Below are 20,996 nucleotides of genomic sequence, written 5' to 3'. Positions count from 1 at the left end.
CTTCCTGATGAGATCAACACATTTTGTTGGCTTTTTTTTTTTTGCTGCACATCAAGGCTAAAATTTTAGTGAACCATCAGTGAGGACTCCAGCATCTTTTTCCTGAGCTGTAATAGCCAGTTTAAGTTCAGCCTCCTCTGTTTTAGATCGTTTCCCTATCTGTGTGACCTTCTTTATCCACACTGAAAGGACTGACCTTCTATTTTTCCATTTGTGAGTAACACTGAGAGCTGCACATAGCAAAGCTCCATGGACCACATCAAATATATCCTTTCACCAGCCTCCTGCAGTGATGGAGCATCATCTGACTTTTCTGTCAAAATCCAAAGCATGCAACTCCAACAGATCTTTGGTTCATATTCCTGGGACACAGTTTTTCATTATGCTCTTCCTTCCCAGATCCCCTGTCATGGTGACTTCAAGTCAGAAATGAGCTGCTGGGTAGACACAACTCAATGAGGATCTATCTGGAGATAGCTAAAACATAAGGTTTTCAGCCAGCACCACATTTTCACTCCTTATACTGGGACCAAACAGAGACAGGGGAGCAGACTGTGCCAGCTCTGTGCCTCTCCAGAGACCTTTGTACATGGCCAGGAGGATCCCAGCTATGGATTTATGGAAAGCAATACAGCAAAATGTGCATTGCAGCTGCTCATCCAGAAAGCTTTTATACCTCTCTCAATGGTTGAGCAGCTGAGTGCCTTTATTAATAGTAGAAGTATATTTATCAAAATTCATGGGTCAGCATTGTTAAAGCTCCATAAATTCAATTTGGACAGGCCACCATTATTTATTTTCCAGGTCGGTGCCTCAAAGAGGGATAATTTCAGTATATAGTCCAGACTTCTCCCCAGGCCTGTTTGAAACACTGTAGGAAATACACTCTCCAGAACAGGGTCTTTCTCTCTTGTCTGACTTCCTGATGAAGGGCTGTGGTTGGACCACAGAGCAAGAAGCAGAAGTGGTGAGCCCAGACCATCACATGGGCACTGTACCCAGAGTGAAGTGTGTCACTGAGTCAGACAGAAGCCCTGGCCATGGTCCCTCAGGTTTCAGCACAGTCAGAACCTCACGTGGGTTTTTCTAAATCCTGTGGGTTTTTGTTGCCACCACAGGAGGAGGCAGGTATCACTGCAGCTGGATCTTCTGCCTGGCTGCAGGTCATGGTGATCCACCTGCAGCACTGCCTGTGGAAGTGGAGGAAGCTTCAGCTTCTCCAGCTCCAGCTTCAGCTCCAACTCCAGCTCTGCTGCAAAAGGGAGACCCTCCCTGATCCAAACTCACCCCTTGGTGAGGCTGCTTAGCTAAAGGGGACAGAGCAATCCAGACAGTCACTAAGCCAATGACAACATTTTCATGTCCCCATGTGTTTGGAGCAGCTGTCAGTCTGGAGGTGACATGTCCTATAGCATCCCCACACAGTTACAGTGAATGCTGGAGGGCTTTTCTCGGGGAACAGGAGCTACTCTAAGGGACACAAGCTGTGAAAAAATAGGTATTGTAACATGCTGTGGATCTGACTCTGTCTCATGTGAGATAAGCTTGATTAATGCTCAGATCTTTGACTTTGAATCTCAGTTTTTCTCCTTTAAGAGGAAAATAACTATAAGTAGAAAGAGCATTGCAGGAAAGTAATTCATAAGGATTGGTTGAAGATGAGCTGATACCTTTAAAAGTGGAGTTGAAGGCTAAATTAATGTAGAATGAGAACAGAGGATTGATTTGTTCTTCTCTTAGAAGAAGAGCTCTGAAAATCCAAGGATAGTATCATGCAGGGACAAATGGAAGTGAACTAAGAGTGAGCAAATTTAATCTGGGAATAAGAAGAATAGTCCCTTCCCATCCCAGGCTTTATGTGCTCAAGGTTCTGGGCTGACTTCAGGAAAGTCTTCTCCTGAATGAGATGAGGGCATTGCTAGCTCTGAGCACATAAGGTGTTCTGACTGGGCTTTTGGTGATGTCAGACCTCCTAGGAAATGACTGGCACTTCCCTATGGGATTCCTTCCTGTACCTAATGAACTTATCACAAGTGTATCAGGTCTGCGAGAGCAAGAAGCAAAGATTTTCAGCTCCCGAAGTAGAAAGTCCATCTGGACTGGAAACAGGTCTGAAGTCCTCAACCAAGCTGATCTCGAGTGATGGGAGTTTTGCCCGAGCAAGGACTGAGATATTTCCCAGGCTGCATTGTTCTGCTGGGAAACACGAACACATCAGGAGGTATCCCAAGGAAAAGGCATGTAAAAGGGAAGATTCCTGACTCTTTTGAAGTCAGCTGCAAAATCAGAGAATGAGCTGACCATGCCTGTAAAAGCCACATCTCCCGTGAGTCCTATGAACATGGCAGATACGTGGGAGCAGAGAAGACAATCGGACTTTCTAGGAACGAGTATAAAACCACCCTTCAGACTGCAGGGCCGAGCCTCCCCAGTCATTTCCCTTCTGCAGGGCTGAGCGTCCCCAGTGATTTCCCTTCCAAGCGAGGGCACAGTGGGCTGCCCGGTTATGACCGAGGCATGCTGATATTTGTGATTTCAGCTTAAACCCATCTTAAATCACCATCTGACTCGGCCTTCACGGCAGCGAGAAGCAAACCCGCGAGGCTCCCACGGGAGCATCACCACCGGCACCACCCCAGGGCTGTCTCCCATGGGGATGCTCCGGTCCCCGGCGGTGGCACTCGGGAGGGCAGCCCCGGCTCCTCGCTCGCCGTGATCGAGAGGCGGTCCCGCGGGGGGGCCGGTCGGAGGCCGGTCCGGGGCCGGTCCGGGGCGGGGCGGGCGGCGGAAGCGGCGGCGGCGGCGGCGGCGCTGCGGGGCGGGCGGCGGGGCCGGGGCAGCGGCGGACGGGCGGCCATGGCCATGGCCGGGGCAGCCGGGCCGCCCCTGCCGCGGCTGCTGCTGCTCCTGCTGCAGCTCCTGGCGCTGCCCGCCGGCCGCGGAAACCGCACCGGCCCCGGTGAGTCCCGGCGCGGCGGGAGCGGGGGGACCGGGGGGGCTCGGCGGGGCCGGGGGGCGGCCGGCGGGGTCCCGGGAGGGGAGAGGCGGCGGTGGGAAACCGGTTGGGTTGTGTTAGAGGGGGCCCCGGGAGCTGCCCCGCATCCCACGGCTCCTGCGGGGGTGGCTCAGCGGTGACTTTGGAGTGGTTTCGTGCTCTCCCGAGGGATTCGGGGGCTCCTGAGCATCCCCGGGGGGCAGTGCCTGTGCCGGCCCTGCGGAGCAGTGGGAGGTCGGGCCAGACCCGGAGCGTTCTGCTGTGTTGGCAGCGGTTGTTTTCCTTGGCTTTGCCTTGTTTTTAGGTTACTTTACTTCCAGCGCATCCAGACGGGTGGACGGGAGCGGGGCTTTTGGCAGAGCGGGGGGTGCTGGGGGTGCGGGGGCCGTGTCCCTTCTCTCCGGAGGGTCAGCCAGCTGCTGTGGCGGTGGAGAGGTTTGGGGAGGTGAGGTCGTTCACCTGCTCACCCCGTCGCGGGGATCGGTGGTTATCCGCTGTCGATGGTGGTTCTCGCTCCCACATAGTCCGCAGAGCGCGGATTCTGCTCGGGGAGCCAGGGGTGAGATGGCCCCGTGCCCCAGGCCCACCCTGCTCTGGCATCCTGCTCGCTGGGTTCCCAGCCCTTGGAGAGCTCCGCTGTGCCTCAGGTGTGGTGCTGGGTTTGTCCCGGCGCCGTCCCGCCGGCTGTGGGAACGGCTCTGCAGGGAATGCCTCCATAGGGAATGCCTCCATAGGGTTACGTCTGGGCACTGCTAAAGATCGGCTCCTCCACAGAGGAGCGAGAGTCCCTCGCTCTGCAACATTTCTGGGTGGATTTTCGACCCCGGAGAAAGGAACGGGGTTTTCTGTTACGTTGCAAATGGCCAAACATCCTGCCACATAGTCCTGTCTTGTCTCCAATTGGGCTGAACATCAACTCTGTAGCTTTAGACAGCGTCTGCTTTGAAATGAGAGCTTCGTCCCTTTGATGGGAAGCCCTGTGAAACCACCAGTCAAGGTATTATTTCCTAAAACTACCATGAGATCATCTTTGGACAAACAAACTCAAGCTGTACGAGGTGACTCTTTACTCTGAAATTGAAATAACGCGTCTCCTCTCAGCATCATCAGGGATTCTACTGCATTCTGTTTCTCTTAAAAGCACTTTTGTTTTTTGCATAATACATTTGAAACCTGCTTATGCAAAATCTGTATGGGAGAGGATGAAAACAGCATCCATTTGACAGGTCCCTTGCTCAGTTTAAAGCTTGTTTTACGTCATGGGACAGTCGAGGGGGACTTTCCAGGTGTTGCCAAGCAGACTGAATAGATTGGGATGGACACATAGAGAGCACAGCTAATACCAGAGTACTCTATCGATGCAAATGGAGTACACACCTCCTCTGCTGTGACCTGTCTTTCTGGCTTTTCTCTACTGATGTTCCGTTTATCTGCCTGTGGTATTTCCCTGTCAGCCCAGGCAGAGGTGCCCTGGGAGTCACATACCTGCTCTCTGGGTGCAGCTGCCCAGTGCAGCCTGTGAGTGGGGGCTTGGCCCTTGTCAGCACAAGAAGCTGTTTCTCAGTGGACTTTGTCCACAGCCCCAGCTGCTGCTTACCTGGTGACAGGCAGTGTGTGGGCAGGGCAGGTCTGCCTGCCTTTGACCTGCTAATGCGCTGGAGCTCGCTCTGTATAATTGACCAGTCCTTAATAAATAGCACTGCTGATTGCTGGAGTTTTTAATTTTGCAGTCTGCCTGCCCTCTCCTCCCCAAAAAACCACACAAATCATGCTTTGGCTTTGTGAGGACGTGCAGGATGGGTGGTGACCGTGGCTGACAGCTGGTGGGGTTGGAGCAGCAAGTTGTAGGTTGCCTGATGGGACCTGTTGCGTTGAGCAGGACTGCAACCCTAACCATGCCTTGTGTCCCTGCCTACCCTCATCCTGTGCCCAGAGATCTCCATGGACTGCCAGAAAGGAACATGCCAAGTGCATGCAGGGTGTGCTGGGGACATAGACACCACTGATGAAAGCTCCTTTCCATAGGCTTTGTGTGTGAAATGTTCCCGGGCTTGCAGGGGATCACAGCCAGCTCTTGTCCGCAGTCCCCACGCGCTGCGCTGGAGTTCCAGCCAGGGAGCATTTGCTTGAAAAGCCCCTTTTGTGCGTGACCCCGGTGTGGGGACCGCAGTGGGACAGCTCTGCCCACAGGCTGTGGACTCCTGGCTGTCCTGCTCAGGGCTCACCTTCCCCATGACCTTTCCTGCCTCCGTGCACTGCTCTGCTCCCTCGGCTGGACCCCGCGGCAAGGTCAGGCGGCCGCGCTCTTCCTCCATGAGCAAATCCTCCAGCTGGCTTGCGTGGCTGGTATTTCTTGCTTTCCTGTTTCCTCCTTTCCCTGCTGGGCTTGCAGGGTGCCCGCAGGCTTTGGCTTGGTAATTTGCCAGGGAGTTAAACCCATGATTACCGTTCCTGTCTCTTTGCGGTGCCGTGGGTGCAGGCCGGTGAGTGTCCTGCTTTGGGGCACAAATCGTAGTTCCTGCTAGGATTAGATTCCTCTTGGCAAGAAGTACATCCCAAGGATCTGGTCCCACTTGAGGGCTGTTCTCCTCTTTCTCTGGCATCTTTCTTGGGTCCTCTGTGTTTCCAGCATGACCCTATGCAGCAGTGGAGGAAGGCAAGTTAACCCACACTCGCTACTTATTCTGTAATAGAAATGATGAATCTGCCTCTGAAAGGCACCACAGTTTCTCTTCTCTCCAGAGAATTCCAAAGTAGAAAAGGAGCATCTGGAAGCACTCTGCAGAGATGTGAAGACATACCTTCTACACCCTTGCTGAGTGTTATGAACCTTGTTTTTGGAGGGGCAGCATGGTCTTGGCTCTGCTGTCTCCGTGCACTTTTATCCCTTTCTCCGCTCTGGTGTGATGCTTCTTTTCCAGCCCTGAGTTGCAGTCTGCTTGGTTTCATTAATGTATAACTTTGCAGGTGACATGATCATCAGGCTGGGGGTGATCTGTAGGTATAGCTGGGCAGAGGGATGGAAGGAGGGATAGTTAGTCCTGATGTCACTTTGACTGGGTAGCTGTTGTCCTCTGGCATGCCCTTTCAGCATACCCTGGGGCTGTTCTTGCTATCCCAGCAGCCCTTCTTTCAGCTAGGAAAATCTTTAGAGTTTGGAAGGTACATCTGAAGGCAGAGTTACATTTGCAGCACATAAAATTTTCATCATGTTGTGTGTCACAGGGAGACACTACATGTGCCTGAGCTGAGTAAAATGGATACTCACAAAACAGTTTGGATTGGAAGGGACCCTAAAAATCATCTGTCCCTCTGCCATGGGCAGGGACACTTTCCACTAGATCAGGTTGCTCCAAGCCTTGTCCAACCTGGCCTTGAACACTTCCCGAGATGGGGCATCCACAGCTTCTCTGGGCAACCTGTCGCAGTGTCTCATCACCCTCACAGGGAAGGATTTCCTCCTAACATCTAATCTAAATCTCCCCTCCTTTAGTTTAAAACCACCCCCCTTGTCCTATCACTCTCTGCCCATGTAAAACATCAGCCCATGCACTGAGCAGACAAACAAGGGCACAGCTCTTGCCTCTTGGCACCATAAACTGCTGCTGGGTCCCGGGGCCCCCCTGTGCTACCTGCACCCCTCTGCTCTGCACTGTCTGCCCCAGGGTTTGCTGCTGCCTATTCCATCACCTTCTGCCATCAACCTTTCCTCCTCCCTGCTGTCTCTGGTGGTCTCTCATCTTCAGAGCACATCTCAGAGCATGGTTTAGGCATCTTTTAGTGCTCTCCTTCTCTGGGTGATGGTTCATTGCAGGGGTGTGGGTGGTTCTGGCTGGTTCATATCTGGGATATGCGATGATCATCATGGATCATCACATATCTAGTGGGACTGGGATGAGAAATCAGGGACTCAAAGGGCCCCTCTCCAGCAAGATTAAGCTTCCCATGTGCTTCTGTGGGTGGATAAAGCCCTTGAGCCTGCCCTCAGCAGCTCCCCCACCAACTGCTGTGCTCTCTCCCTTCCAGACTCCCTGTATGTCTCCGAGTACTTCTCCCAGAGTGCACAGAAGCTGTCCTTCTACAGCTGGTATGGGAACGCCAAGCTCTTCCACTTCCATGTGCCAGAAGACACTGTGCTGCTCCGTTGGCTCCTGCAGGCATCCCGGGGGAAAGGACCCGAGTGCACCAGCATGGAGATCACAGTGTATGTATGTCCCTGTGCCAGGGATTGCCCACATGGGCATCCTGTCCTCTTGTCCTGGTTGCTCATGCTGGGGCTGGTTGGTTGTAGGAGGCTGGGTATCTGTTCCTCAGCTGCAGGAGCCACAGTTTCTTAATGTACAAGCACTGGATCTGTGTTTAAACCTGTAGGAGTGTTTTGTGTTCATGTTGCCAGTGAGTCTGGGGCTGCCCATTGGACCTGCTGTCCAAGAGACCCCTTAGAGATGCTGGAGAGAGCTTCACAGTGAGGATGGTCTGCTGTTCACACAGAGGTGTTCCTGGACCTTTCTGTGCCTGGCAGGACCCTGCACATGGTGCCAAAGGATGTGGCAGGACTACAAGGGGCTTGAGTGCACCCAAACTGATTGGATGTGGACAAATTCCCCAGTACAGAGGAACTGAAGAGACTGGGGGCACTTTGGGAGGGCTGTGGCTGTGTGTGGAGCACAGGTAAAAGAAGAATGTCACGTCCTGCAAACATAAGAGCATGAGAAGATTGTAAATGCAATTTCAGTCCAAGAATTGGGGTTAAAGCAGTACTTGACTTGTTGGAAGATTTGAGTTCAAAAACCTGGAAGAATGTTTGGAGGGTAACGGGTTTCCCGGGCAAGTTGTGCCCATGGAGACATGTGGGTCTCCGACACCCAGTTCACAGAGGTCTTGGGAGTGACTGAAGCTGCTTGGCTTGTGCTTCCCTGGTCTGTCCTGGGCACAGACCAGTGCTCTTAGAAGCTGCTCTCCTGAGCAGCCTGTCACAAGCTTTCTGCTTCCCAGAAAGGTTCCCTGTAGTTTGGGCATGTGAGGGACAAGACAGCAGCTAAATGATCCCCTAAGAAACAAAGGCTAACCCAGACAAGCTCCAAGGGGTAACAACATACCACCCTGTCACATTTGCTTCCTGGACCCATTACATTCTGCTGCAGAGCAGCCCAAAAGCGAGCAAATTAAATGCCAGATTGACTGAATAAATATCTTGCATGTTACTCAACTGCATGTGTTCCTGCTACTTCAAACGCTGGGCTGCTTATCTGGAAAGCAGAAGTGCTGGGGAACTGAAGTCTGCAATATGGGCCTCCTTGTAAGCATCTTTTTAGTCTGTCTGTCTACCCTTCTTAAAAGAGGAAATAAGAAGATTCAGATCTTAGCTGGAAAAATGAAAGCTCTTTGTGGATGGCTTCCCCTATAAGGGGAATTTGCTGATGGTTGTAAAGAAGGAGTAGTCTTGCAGCTGGGGCTTAACCTTAGTAAGTGTTGGAAATTTGCTTCCAGGCTTGATGGAACCATGTTAATCCTTATCTTAATAATCAGCCAAGTTACAGCAATCTCTAAATAAATCCTGGATAAGCTAATAGCAGCCAGTCCTCACCAGATGAAAACGAGGGCTCCTGTGTTCCACTTGGAAACGTGGGGGTTTCCAGCCTGCTCCCTCTCCGATCCCAGGCCAAGCTGGGTGTCCTCTGAGTTTGTATCCCATTTTATCTTTCCAGTGCCTGTACACCCCTCGGTTCATTGGCACTCTGGTTTCTCTCACAGGCACTTTCGCCACGGAGCCCCTCCCGTGATTAACCCCCTGGGCACTCGCTTCCCTGCCAACGCCACCGTCCGTCCTTCCTACAACATCAGCATCGCCCTGAGCAGTGCTGTGCAGAACACCACCTTCGTGAACGTCACCACCCCCGCTGCAGGGGACTGGTTCATCGCTGCCCACCTGCCCGAGGCCGCCGGCAGGATCGAGGTGAAGGTGAGGAGGGTCCTGCCGAGGGTCCTGCGGAGGGTCCCGGCTGCACGGCCCTGCCCGGTGTGTCTCCTCACAGCCACAGCTGACCCCTGTGCTCTCCCCTCCTGCAGGGTTTCTCCACTCCATGCCCCTATATGTTCCAGGCAGATATGTTTGTGCTCAGACTCACTGATATGCCTGTCCTGGAGCCTGGTGTTCCCATGCCACACACCGTTGTCTCGCCTGCTAAGCCACTGCATGTCAAGTGAGTGAGGGCAGCGGGTGGACAGAGGGGCACGGGGGGGAGGGATTTCCCAAGGGAGCTGCTTAGGGGGAAGCCACTGTTGTTCCCAGGTGGGGCTGGAGCTGTGGGGGGTCTCTGAGCCTGTCTGCTGAGCCCCCTGCAGCAGTGGTAGGGTTTGCACGGGGAGCACACAAGCACCCTTCTCCAAGTCTTCCCATGTGGTCATAGAGGTTCGACTGCGGGAATTTTAGTTCTTTGAGATGTTTCCCTTGGGAAGGATTTTCACACCACCAACCAGGGCAGTCACAAAGCCCTGGGGACTGTGGTGGGTCATGGCTGGCTTGCACTGAGAGTACAAGCTCTGCAAAGTGCTGTTCCCTCCTCCCGCAGGGTCTTCGTCCCCAAACATGCCGCGGGGATGCAGTTCCAGCTGCGGAGCTGCCTGACAAGTGACCAGAAAGTGTGTGCTGTGCGGGTGGTGCTGGGCTCCATCACACTGCCCCAGTCCTTCCAGAAGACCCTCACCTGCACAGGGAGTGCAAACTGCAGCCTGGCCCTGGACTCGCCCCCCTGGGAGAAGTGGCTGCAGATCATGGTGGAGAGTCTCGGCACTGCCAATGCCAGCGTGTCCATGGAGATGCTGGCTTCTTTCACAGGTGGGATCCCGCTCCCTCCAGCCCTGTGGAAAGGACCAGAGGGAACTTTGTGTCTGCTCTGTCTCTCTTGGGCCTTTGGTTGCCTGGCTGTGGTGGCCTGCATCCCCCAGCATGCTGGTTGCCTCCTCTTGGAGGCCCAAGGCCTAATCATTGCTTTGGGGTCAAAAGTGAAGGCTCCAGTGTCCACTCCAGAGTGACACTTGCTAGAGCTGCTGTTTTTGGAAATGCCTGAGAAGTTCAGGGTCTCTGAAGCAATGACCATGACCTTTTCCAAAGGTTGTTTGGGAAGCAGTGGCTGGCTTAAGATTTGGTGTGAAGAATAGTTTGGGGTGGGTGTACCAGACTAATGCTGTGTTGACTATCAATTGGCCACAAGCAGGTTATGGACAGGAAACCATCTCACAGAGGTTTACATGGGGAAATGTCTGGGGCTGTAGTGAGGGGATGTTGCCATTTTAGGTGACACTTTGTGACTCAGGGGGTCACAAGTCCCTTGTGGTGTCTTTGCATCCTATTACCTGACCATAATCCCTGTTTGACTGCTGGAAGCTCACCAACTAGGTACATTTTTAAAGCTTTCTTCTACTGGGGGTTCTGCCATACCCTCCTCAAAGCAGAGCCTCATCCTGTGTGCTGGAAGGCCTGGCACAAGTGTTAGAGGGGAGCACAAGAGTCTTTGGGAGCAATGGACAGGCTCCAGCACTGGGACTCTTAAGTGTCACACTCAACTCCATCTGCCATGATGGCTTGTGCCTGTAGCTTCACTGGGTTGGCTTCTCCTTTCTGCTCAGCCTTGTCTGCTCATGTTTGGGGAGCTGGGAGAGACTTTTATGCAGCCTGTGGCTCTGGGACAGCTGAGTGCTCAGCTCTACTGCTGGCTAGTGAGTAGTCCCTGGGTACCTTGATGATGCTGTGTTATCCCTTCTTCTCTTCCCCCGTCCCTGCAGCTCCAGGGTGCTTCCACCCACTGTACTGCTGTCTGGCTTCCAGCACTGTCCCAGCTTGTGGATGCTCCCCCTGCAGAGGTGGTGCCTTTCTGGGGCTGCAGCCAGTGCTGCAGTGATGAACAACCCCCAGTTTGTGCTATGACTTGGAGGGCTGGAGCTGCTGGGGTCTGCCTGGGTGAGGTGCTGGTCTTGGCTGTGCTGATTCCTCTCCTTCTCATGCTTTACAGTTTGCAGACCAGGAAGCGCCAGTTCCTTCCTTAACTTCATCAGCCTAAACCAGAGCCAGGCTGGTGCCAGACCAGGTACCACAGGGGCAGCAGGGAGCTCTGCTCAGGCTGCTGGAGAGGCTCCACGCAACACGTCTGGCCAGAGGAGCTCCTGCCTGCAGAACCAGCCCGTGGTCCGTGAGGACCTGGATGTTGTGTCCGTGCGCTACAGGCTCCTCAATGGTCCCAGCGTGCCCGTGAACTCCCTGTCCCCGACCCTGCTCCTGCTCAACCTGAACACTGGCATGGACAGCGGGGGCTCCCTCGTGGTCAGTCTCCTGCTTAACAAGGTGAGGGGGCTGATTGATGGTTGTGCCCCCTTTGCAGGGCTTTGTCCCTGCTCCTGGGCGGGTTTGCCAGCACACTCCAGGGGTTGTGGGACTACTTCTCTTTCTTTCTGTTGCTACAAAACACTCTGAGCCTGTTCTAGCTGCTTCCAGCATGTCCCACCTGCCAGCTCCAATTCGAATGCCACAGCTTGCGGCATGTGGCGGCGGTGATGCAGAGGAGACAAAACGGGAAGCAGCTGCAGTGCCATCTTCTCCGCGGGAGCCTGGCACCTTGCCACCAGGAGAGGAGGCTGAGCAGGGAAACCCAGGGATGTTCCTGCCCAAGTCACTGATTCCCTGTCTCCTTCAGGGATCCCCCCCTCAAAATCAGCCACCTGAAATTCTATGAAACTTCCCGAGGGCTGGAGCAGGGCTCAGCCCTGGTGTCCTGCAGCCTCTGGCTCGTGCCACCCTGTGGTGGTGTTGATGTGTCAGTGTCCCAGCTTTGGGGCAGTTCCCCCGTGAGGGTCTCTTGCCTTTTAGCCACTACATAACACGGTGGCAGCACAGGGTGAGGTGAACATGGGTTTGGTCAGAAACCTGCTGAATTGATGATGGGTGACCTGCAGGATTTACTGTCACCTGCTGCTCCCGTTTGCTGTGGGCCCTGTGGGAGATAAACGGTGCAGGGGGATGGCATTGGGGTGCTGTGACATGGGACACTGCTCTGTTTGCACAGACATCTGTGAGCCTGGCCAATGCCACCGTGGTTGGATGTGTGAGTGCTGCCTCCCCGGTGCTGTCCCTCAACGCCACACGGAACTGCAGCACAGGTAGGAGAGGCTGGCACCTGCCACCAGCTCAGCTGGGCATCTCACTGCTCTGCTTTTAGACCTCATGGGCTGTCAGCTGACTCAGGACTTTGTGGGGTGTCCCAGGGCAGCTGATTTCGGAACAAACCCTCCTGAGGTCTTTGTGCTGGCACATTCCCAGGGTGCTGGGGTGCAGGTGGTGGTTTGGCACCAGGAGTTAGCCTCCACCAAAGGAAGGTCTGGTTACCAGCTGGGGCTCTTCCAGCCTTCTTAGCAGGAGGTTTGGGGATGGTCAAGGCATTGCTGGTGTGCAGAGAAGCTAAGCTCTTCACTGGAGGAGTAGCCAAGACAACAGGCTGTTCCAGGTGCCCTGTGCTGTGCAGACAGGTACTGAGAATTGACATGAATGAAAAAACAAGGGTCTTGGGAGCAGGGGTCCTCTCCATCCCCCTGGTGCCTCCTGAGCATGGGAGCAAGGAGCCACTGGAGCATCTGATTCCTGTGTGATCAGTCTCAGCTTGGAGTTATTGTGGGCCCTTCTTCCCAAGTCTGGTCCATCACAGCACCCTGTTTCCTTCCAGCTTTTTCCCAGGGCTACCCTCTGAGCGTGAGCACATCCTCTGCAGAGGCAATGCTTATTGTCCTGTACCCTCAGACTGATGACTGGTTCCTGTCCCTGCAGCTGCTCTGCCCAAAGGGCCAGGGGTGAGTCTGGTGTGTCATCCCACCCTGGGGCCTGTTCAGAGCACTCTGCCTCCAAATCCCACTGGCCTTGGCTCGTGTGAGCAAAACTGACCCTCTGTCCTCACCTCTGGGAGGGGGGAGGCAGTGGGCACCCAAACAGCTTAACCAGGGTCAAGCTGGCACATATCATGCAGACTGCAGATGGCAGAACCTGCCTGGGTGAGCTTCCCCTTCCCCTGGTGGATTTTGAGGTGATAAATTGGGAAATAATTGCTGCCGTTACCCTTTTGGGAGGTCTTAGAGATGCAGGCAGCTGTGCCCATACTCCTGCACTTTGCCTCTCTGCTAGTTTTCTACCTGCTGGGATGAGTGCATGATGTAAAAGAGTGGTGGTGACACTGGTCTGTCATGGGGGTCTGGGGAGAGCTGACACCCACCTGGACATCAGTTTGGCAGTCCAGGTGGAGAGGGAGTAGACTCTGCTCTGAGGTCGTAGGAGGGATGGAGCAAATCTCGAAATAGCAGGGAGCTTGCATGCAGGAGCACTGTTAGATCCTTGGGAGCAGGGCTCAGGGCTGCCCAAAGGTCTGGGGTGCCAAGGGGACCTGCTGTCCTTGCAGAGAATGTCCCAGTGCAGAAGCCAAAGTGACGGTGTTCGCGTACCTCACCCCCTGCTTCAACGACTGCGGCCCCTACGGGCAGTGCAGCCTCCTGAGGAGACACGGGTACCTCTACGCTGCCTGCAGCTGCAAGGCTGGTGAGTGCATTTTCCTGGGAAGCTCTGCCATCCTCCCCGAGGGGAGGACACTTTGTAGGGTGGTGGTGTTTGAGATGGAGAGCCTGGGGTCTGCTGTGGTTGCCGGCATCACAGCGCCCGGGGAAGCGCAGTTTGGGGAAACACAGGGCACCCCAAGGGTGATGGGGAATTGGGCTTGGAGGCTCCCCGGGGCTTGGAGAGGTGTTTCTGAGCATCCCCAGAGAGATTAGGGAGCTTGAAAACGCCTATGTCAGAGTCTGTGCCTTTCAGGGAGGTTTGCTGTGTAGGTTCCTGGTATGGGATACAAGGAGTCCCTGTCTGTCTCCTGCCAAAAGCCTTAGACTCGGAGGTGCCCCTGGAGGAGGAACATCTGTGTCAGCTGCTAATTATCTTAATGGCCTGAGAGGATGGTGCAGTCTGTGCTGTGGGGAAGATGAGCTCTGCTGTGCTTGGGTGGCTCCGTGTACCTGTTCTCAGCAGAAGGACAAGGCAAACTGTGGTTCCCTGCTGCTCTGGGCCTGAGCCAGGACCTCCCTGCTGCAGTGCTGATGATGGGTGAGGAGCGAGAGGGAGAGCAGCATCCTAATTTCCCCGAGGGCTGCCAGGTTCTGGGAAGCCCAGAGCACCTCAAGGGAACTGGGGAATCAGGCTGAGGACAGCTTTCCGCTGAATCACTCGCAGCAAAATGCTCCATCTGCATATTGGTGACCCAGAAATAAACCAGGGAGAGCAGCTTCCCTGTTGCTCTCCAGGGGCAGAGCTGCTCTAGTGACTCTGGAATGGGATGGATGTTACTTTTAACTAAGCTCCTTGACCGTGGAGTGCCTGCACATCCCTTATCTGCCCTGAGGCTGACCTCCTTTCCTCAAAAGGAGGGCATGGGCATCTTAATCTTTAATTAAAATCATTTAAATAATAAAAAAATGCAGATCTGTGTTTATAGAGGCTGTCTCAGTTCAGTCCTTGGTATCCAGTCAAAGGTTGAGAATTGTGCCCTGTGCCAGGCACTGTCCTTTAGGAAATTTTCCCTCCCACCATCCTGTGCAGCCCTGGATGTCACCGTGGGCTGAGGCAGTGGGTTTGTTCCCCTTGGAGGAGTTGGAGTGGGATCAAATTGCACTTTCTGCTGCCCACAGGGTTACAGGGACCCTGGAACTGGCTCTGCAGGGGGAGCACAGGGAAGGGCAGGAGCCCACAGACATAGGCTGCAGCAAGGAGGCTTCCACCTAAATCAAAGAAGACCAATCTTTTCCCTCTCAGGCTGTTTGTCTTTGCACAGTATCCAGGTTTCCATCCTTGGAGATCTTAAAAAGTCAGTTAGACAAGGCCCAGAGCAGCCTGACCTGGGTTTGGGGTCTGCCCTGCCGTTACAGGTGGTAGGACAGAAGCCCAATGGCTTCCTCAATGCTGGGGATCATTCTCCACCCTGGTTCCTGGGACCTGTAGGGATCTTGCATCCAGCTCATCCCATCATGTGAAGTATCTGAGCCTTGAATGCTGTTTCACAGCAAGGAGCGTGTGTGTTGAGTTGCTGTGGGGATGGAAAGTACCAGTCTGGGTGTAGGATGGCCTCTGCTACGTGGGAACAACCTGAGGGATGTCCTAAGAGCAGACATGGAGCTCTGCTGGGGTTCCCCAACTTCCCACAGCAGAGCATGGGATGAGTAACAAGACCATCCTGAGGACTGTGAGTGGCTGATGGAGTGAGGGAGAGGAGGCTCTGGGATAGTCCAAGGGTGTGACTGCACCTCCTGAGGCATCCCAGGCTCCTGCTGGGTGCTGTGGGATGACAAGGTAGGGCCTGTGAGATCCACAGAAGCCTCTCTGCTCTGCAGGTTGGGGTGGGTGGAGCTGCACGGACGACACCAAGGCCCAGTCCATCGGGGCACAGAACTTGGCCACCCTCCTGCTCACCCTGAGCAACCTCATGTTCCTGCCAGCCATAGCAGTCGCTGTCTATCGCTACTACCTGGTGGAGGCCTCTGTCTACACCTACACCATGTTCTTCTCCACGGTAGGGACTGCCTTCTGTCGGGTCCCCCTCCAGCTCCCCCTGCCAGCTCCCCCTGGGCACTGGGAATGCTGCACCAGAGAGAAGTCCTTGGTGGAGCAGCCCATCCTGGAGCTCCACAGGGAGCTTCTAGGATCATTAGACAAACACCTCCATGGACATGTCGTGGAATCATGGAATTATGTTAAGGGGCTGGAATGGACCTTAAAGATCATCTAGTCCCAACCACCCTGTGCCATGGGCAGGGACACCTCCCACTAGACCAGGTTCCTCAAGGCCTTATCCAACCTGGCTTTGAACACTGCCAGGGTTGGGGCATGCACAACCTCCCTGGGCAAGCTGTTCCAGTGTCTAACCACACTCACAGTAAAAAATTTCTTCCTAATATTTAACCTAAATTTCCCCTCTTTCAATTTGTACCCATTACTCCTGGTACTGTCACTACAGTTCCTGATGCAGAGTCCCTCTCCAGCTTTCCTATAGCCCCCTTCAGATACTGGAAAGTTGCTGTGGAGTCTCACACAACCTTTTCTTCTCCAGGCTGAGCAGCCCCAACATTCTCAGCCTGTCTTTGTAGAGGAGCTGCTCCACTCCTCTTACCAACTTCGTGGCCTTCTCTGGACTTGTTCCAACAACACATTTCAGAGGTGGAAGGGGTGTTCTTTTCCCTGGGATCTTCAGCCCACACTGAGGGTGCTCATATTTGGGGCTGGGACCCCAGGGATGGAGATGGGGTTGGAGCATTTAGCACTGGAAGGTGCTGTCCCAGGAGCTCCTGGCTGCTGCTGGGAGGGGGTGCAGGTTGATGTTTGTTCTCACTTGCTTTCTGTAATGCCACAGTGGTTTGGTGGAGCTTCCTGGAGGCACTGCCTGCTGTGGGCTGAGCCTTCTCCTGCCTCTCCTTCCCAGAGCACTGTGTGGTGCTGCTGGATCCACCTGACCTTTGCTGTTGTCCCTGGCTGCAGTTCTACCACGCGTGTGACCAGCCGGGCGTTGCAGTGATGTGCATCATGGACTACGACACGCTGCAGTACTGTGACTTCCTGGGCTCCGTGGTGTCCATCTGGGTGACCATCCTGTGCATGGCCCGGGTGAAGAAGATCCTGAAATACGTGAGTGTCAGGTAACCCCGCGTGGCCCGGCCAGCCCTGAGCCAGCCAAGCCACAGGTGGCCACGCTGAGCCCTCTCACCTCTGTATTTTAATGACCAGCCCGGTGACAAAGCCTGTTTGTCACCCAGTGCCACCCTGATTTTTAAACCAGTGGGTTTGTTTTGTCCCAGGAGTTTGGCTTGTGAACCTGCATGCTTGGAGGGACTGGGCCTGAAGGGACTGAGGTTTGGGGGAAAGGTTTGTGGGTTCTCTGGTTTCTCCATCTGAAGGTGTTTCTCCCGACTCTTGCACGGATGCAGGGCTGGGTGGCCAGGAGAAGAGGTCCTCCCTGCCTCTGGCATGGCTGGCTGTGCTCTGGCAGCAGATGAGCTGCTGGTGGTAGTGGTGGTGTCTCTTTTCCAGGTCCTTTTCATCTTGGGGACCTTGTTAATTGCCATGTCCCTGCAGCTGGACCGCAGAGGGGTGTGGAACATGATGGGTCCCTGCCTCTTCGCCCTCATCATCATGATTGCAGCGTGGGTAAGTGAGGGCAGCCAGGCAGGACCTGCTGCCCTTTGCTCCCCTGCAGAGAATGATGGTGGCAGAGCAGCCCCAAGGCTCCAGCCCATCCACAGGCATGGCTTGGTCACCTTGAAACACCCAGGTGGAAGGGGCAGGGCAAGGGATTCACCTTCCAGCCCTCCACTAGCTGAGAAATCCCAGAAATCCCTTGGTTCTGGGTCTCAGCACAGTCCAGTGAGTGCACACCTGGAGCTGCAGCGCTGTCCCAAAGCACTTGGCTGGTGCCCTGGCCAGGACCTATGGCATCTGTGCTGGGCTTTGGTGCCACAGCTGGAGGGGGCCTTTTGCACACAAGAGAAGGGCCCAAGAAGGGGAGAGGCTGCATTTCTCAGGGGCAGCAGGCACACCCTGTTGCTGGGAGGCTGGCAGATGCTCCAGGGTCAGGCAGACCCTGCCTGAGCTTCTGCTTGGCTGTTCAACCCCTCTGTGCTCTGACCCCCCCAGGTTCACCACGGAACCAAACGCAGGCACTGCTACCCTTCCTCGTGGAAGCGCTGGGTCTTCTACCTCCTCCCAGGGATCACCTTGGCTTTCATTGCCATCTCAGTGTATGCATTCATGGAAACCAATGAGAACTACTACTACACCCACAGCATCTGGCACGTGCTGGTGGCCTGCAGTGTCGCTTTCCTGCTCCCTCCTCGGGACAAGCATAAGAAGCCCTGGGCTTGGTCCAAGAAGCTCACTTGTCGCTACCAGATCTGCCAGAACGACCGTGAGGAGCTCTACGCTGTGACCTGACCTGCCCAGCTCCCTCTCGTGGGGGTGGAGGGCTGGGGAAGCTGCTCTTTGCCTGGGCTGCCCCTCGCACATGGTCAATCCTCTTACTGCTCATCCCCTGGCCAGGGGGGCCCAGTGTGGACCGGGTTTAAAGGTGAAGATGGTGGGCTGGTCTTGTGGAGACGAGTTTGAGGCCACCTCCGCTTTTCTGCTGGGATGGGGCAGGCTCTTCGTGGTTCCAGATCAAGGAATAGCCTGTCCCCCACCTCCCCATGGCCCTGGGGGAAATCACCAACTCTTTTTCCCCCCCTGCTGCATCCATGAGGCTTGGGCTTTGCCCACACTGAGCTGGAGCCAAGGCTTTGGCTGCTGGGCTCTTCTCTCTGCCCCCTGTCCTGGCTGAAGCCTGTGGGACAGGGGCTTCCCCTGCCATCCTGCAGTCAGCATTTGAACCCGAGAGAAGTTCTTCTGATCTGGGGGGCAAATGCTGCTGCATGCCCTTGGTGCTGATGGGGAGGGAGGAAGCTGATCTCTGGGAGTGCTGGGCCCTTGGCCTCAGCCTCCACCGGGGTCTGGAGCCTCTCTCCCTGTGAAACAAGTGCTGCTGCTCCTACCTGGTCCTGATTCCGGGGGGAAGAATGAGGCTGGGACTTGGGCCCTGGATTCAGGATCAGACTTGGCACGAATGTGAAAAACCCCATGTGGGGACATGCAAGAGGCAGCAGTGGCATCTCAGCCAGAGCTGTGAAACCTGCAGCAGTGCAGGGTTTAGTGTAAGTTTGACTTGAGCTCTGTAAGGATCCAGGCTGCTGGTGTTCAGGGATTCACTGTTTTCCTCCTTTTTGGGGGGTTTGGTGTGGGCAGAGCTCTGCCTGGGTGGTCCAGGATGGTGCCTGAGCTGTACAGCCCTGCTTCTCCAGCCTGCTATGCCTCAGAGGCTGGATGTGCTGCAGAGTCCTGGCTGATCTGAGGCCACTGCAGTGTCCCACCCTGGCCAGGAGCATCACCATGGTCTCCCGAGGTGGCCATGGTCTCCTTTGCAGCGTCTGTCTCACTTTAGCCTTACTTTAGGGCACGCAGAAAGCAAGGGCAGAAACTTGGCAACCAGGGAAGTTGTCTTTGCCCATCCTTAATCTACAGAAAAGGGCTCAAATCCATCGTTCCTTGCTGGTTTCATTCCAGCTGTGGTTGGTCTGGTGTGTGCTGCTGGGAGCCCCTCAGGTGGCTTTGGGGAGGAAAGAGCTACTAATGAAGGATTTGCCTCCTCGGGGTTATTTCTTTGCTTTGAAGAGCGCCCAGCTCAGCTCTGCACTTTATCCCTCTGCCTCCCCTTCCTCTGCAAACTCCCACTTTTTAAGCAGATGCAGGACAAGCGAAGGACACTTGTCTGCACCCAGCAGTGTCACCCCCCCCATCACCACCCATATCCCCCATCTTTCATTTGCTGCTGCCATCCAGGACAGCACGGCAGGAGGGGGGATGTTGGGCCCTCAGGGCTTCCTCCAACTTTGACCACTTTTAGGCACTTTTTTCCCCCCTGTCTTGGTTTGCACAGCGGCGTTGTGGCCCCAGCACTGTGGAGGTGACCGCCGCTCCTTCACAGCCGTGCCGTCCGTGCCAGGCTGCCGGGGTGGCCTGGGGGCCACCAGCGTGACCTGGGTGTGCTGCCAGTGTGACCCAGGTGCCACTGGTGTTGACATGGGTGCTGTTGGTGTGACCCAGGTGCCACCAGTGTGGCTGCGTGCTGCCAGTGTGACCCAGGTTCCACTGGTGTGACCTGCGTGCCACCAGTGTGACCCAGCAGCTACCACTGTGATCTGGGCACTGCTGGTGTGAGCCAGGTGCTGCCAGTGTGACCTGGGTGCCACCAATGTGACCCAGGTGCCACCAATATGACCTGGTGCTGCCAGTGTGACCCAGGTTACCTTGGTGTGTCTGTGTGCTGACAGTGTCACCCAGGTTCCACTGGTGTGACCTGGGTGCCACCAGTGAGATCTGGGTGCTGCCAGTGTGACCTGGGCACCACCAGTGTGACCCAGGTGCCACCAGTGTGACCCGGATGCTGTCAGTGTGATCTGGGCACCACCAGTGTGACCCAGGTGCCACCAGTGTGACCTGAGTGCTGCCAGTGTGACCTGGGTGCTGCTGGTGTGACCCAGGTACCACCAGTGTGACCTGGATGCTGTCAGTGTGACCTGGGCACCACCAGTGTGACCCAGGTGCCACCAGTGTGACCCGGGTGCTGCCAGTGTGACCTGGGTGCTGCTGGTGTGACCCAGGTACCACCAGTGTGACCTGGATGCTGTCAGTGTGACCTGGGCACCACCAGTGTGACCCAGGTGCCACCAGTGTGACCTGGGTGCTACTGGTGTGACCCAGGTGCCACCAGTGTGGGTGTGTGCTGCCAGGGTAACCTGATGCCACTGGTGTGGCCGGGTGTCACCGGTTACCATAGAAAGCAATAATTCCTCATTGGGCCTTTCCCTTCAGGGATTTCCATGCTGGAAGCAGGAGAAGCTTTGGGGTGAGAAATCCCACTGACATGATTGTTTATTTTGTGTTTGATTGTTCGTTCTGCTTTGCCCTCCCACTGCTGGCCTGGCCCGAGCTTGGGTTGGTACCTGCAGCAGAAGGGGGAGTGTTAATTATTCTGGGTAAAATCTGAGCAAATTCCTGTGTCTGGGGAAAAAACCAAAAGGTTATTTTTTTTCTTTGCTGTTAATACCTGTGATTATTTTATACGGTAAATTTTAAAGCTTACGGTTTTATAATTTAATAAAGGTGACGGTATTTGCGGGCAGGCACGTGGTGGCTGCAGTCACAGAATCACAGAATTATTTGGGGTTGGAAGCGACCTCTGGAGATCATCCAGTTCAACCTGGAGCGGGTGACACAGGAACGAGTCCAGGTGGGTTTGGAATGTCTCTGGAGAGGGAGATTCCACACCCTCCCTGGGCACCTGTCCCAGTGCTCTGAACCCCTCAGTGTGAAGAAGTTCTTCTGCACAGAATCACTGAATATCCT

At 54.9% G+C, this 20,996-nt stretch overlaps 1 protein-coding gene across 1 annotated transcript; it reads left to right on the top strand.

Moving 5' to 3' along the window:
- Window positions 1-2,862: 2,862 nt before the first annotated feature.
- Window positions 2,863-20,663, top strand: TMEM8A (transmembrane protein 8A). The gene is made up of 13 exons (XM_017809100.1): window positions 2,863-2,959; window positions 7,022-7,199; window positions 8,750-8,957; window positions 9,065-9,198; window positions 9,568-9,833; window positions 11,008-11,336; window positions 12,055-12,148; window positions 12,709-12,832; window positions 13,432-13,568; window positions 15,404-15,582; window positions 16,545-16,691; window positions 17,094-17,210; window positions 17,697-20,663. Exons 1-13 carry the CDS (start codon window positions 2,863-2,865, stop codon window positions 17,991-17,993), a joined length of 2,307 nt encoding a protein of 768 aa, XP_017664589.1. The 3' UTR covers window positions 17,994-20,663.
- The last annotated feature ends 333 nt before the right edge of the window (window positions 20,664-20,996 follow it).

The sequence above is a fragment of the Lepidothrix coronata genome, unplaced genomic scaffold (assembly GCF_001604755.1).
Source record: "Lepidothrix coronata isolate B3197 unplaced genomic scaffold, Lepidothrix_coronata-1.0 Scaffold24, whole genome shotgun sequence".
Lineage (NCBI taxonomy): Eukaryota > Metazoa > Chordata > Aves > Passeriformes > Pipridae > Lepidothrix > Lepidothrix coronata.
Note: the sequence above shows the minus strand (reverse complement) of the source record. Positions and strands in the feature narration are given on the sequence as shown.

Bases quoted from the DNA above. Each gene is read 5' to 3' on its own strand.
- TMEM8A (XM_017809100.1), top strand. From the start codon at position 2,863: ATGGCCGGGGCAGCCGGGCCGCCCCTGCCGCGGCTGCTGCTGCTCCTG. The intron at 12,833-13,431 runs GTGAGTCTGGTG...CTGTCCTTGCAG, and splicing joins CTCTGCCCAAAGGGCCAGGG to AGAATGTCCCAGTGCAGAAG. The intron at 16,692-17,093 runs GTGAGTGTCAGG...TCTCTTTTCCAG, and splicing joins TGAAGAAGATCCTGAAATAC to GTCCTTTTCATCTTGGGGAC.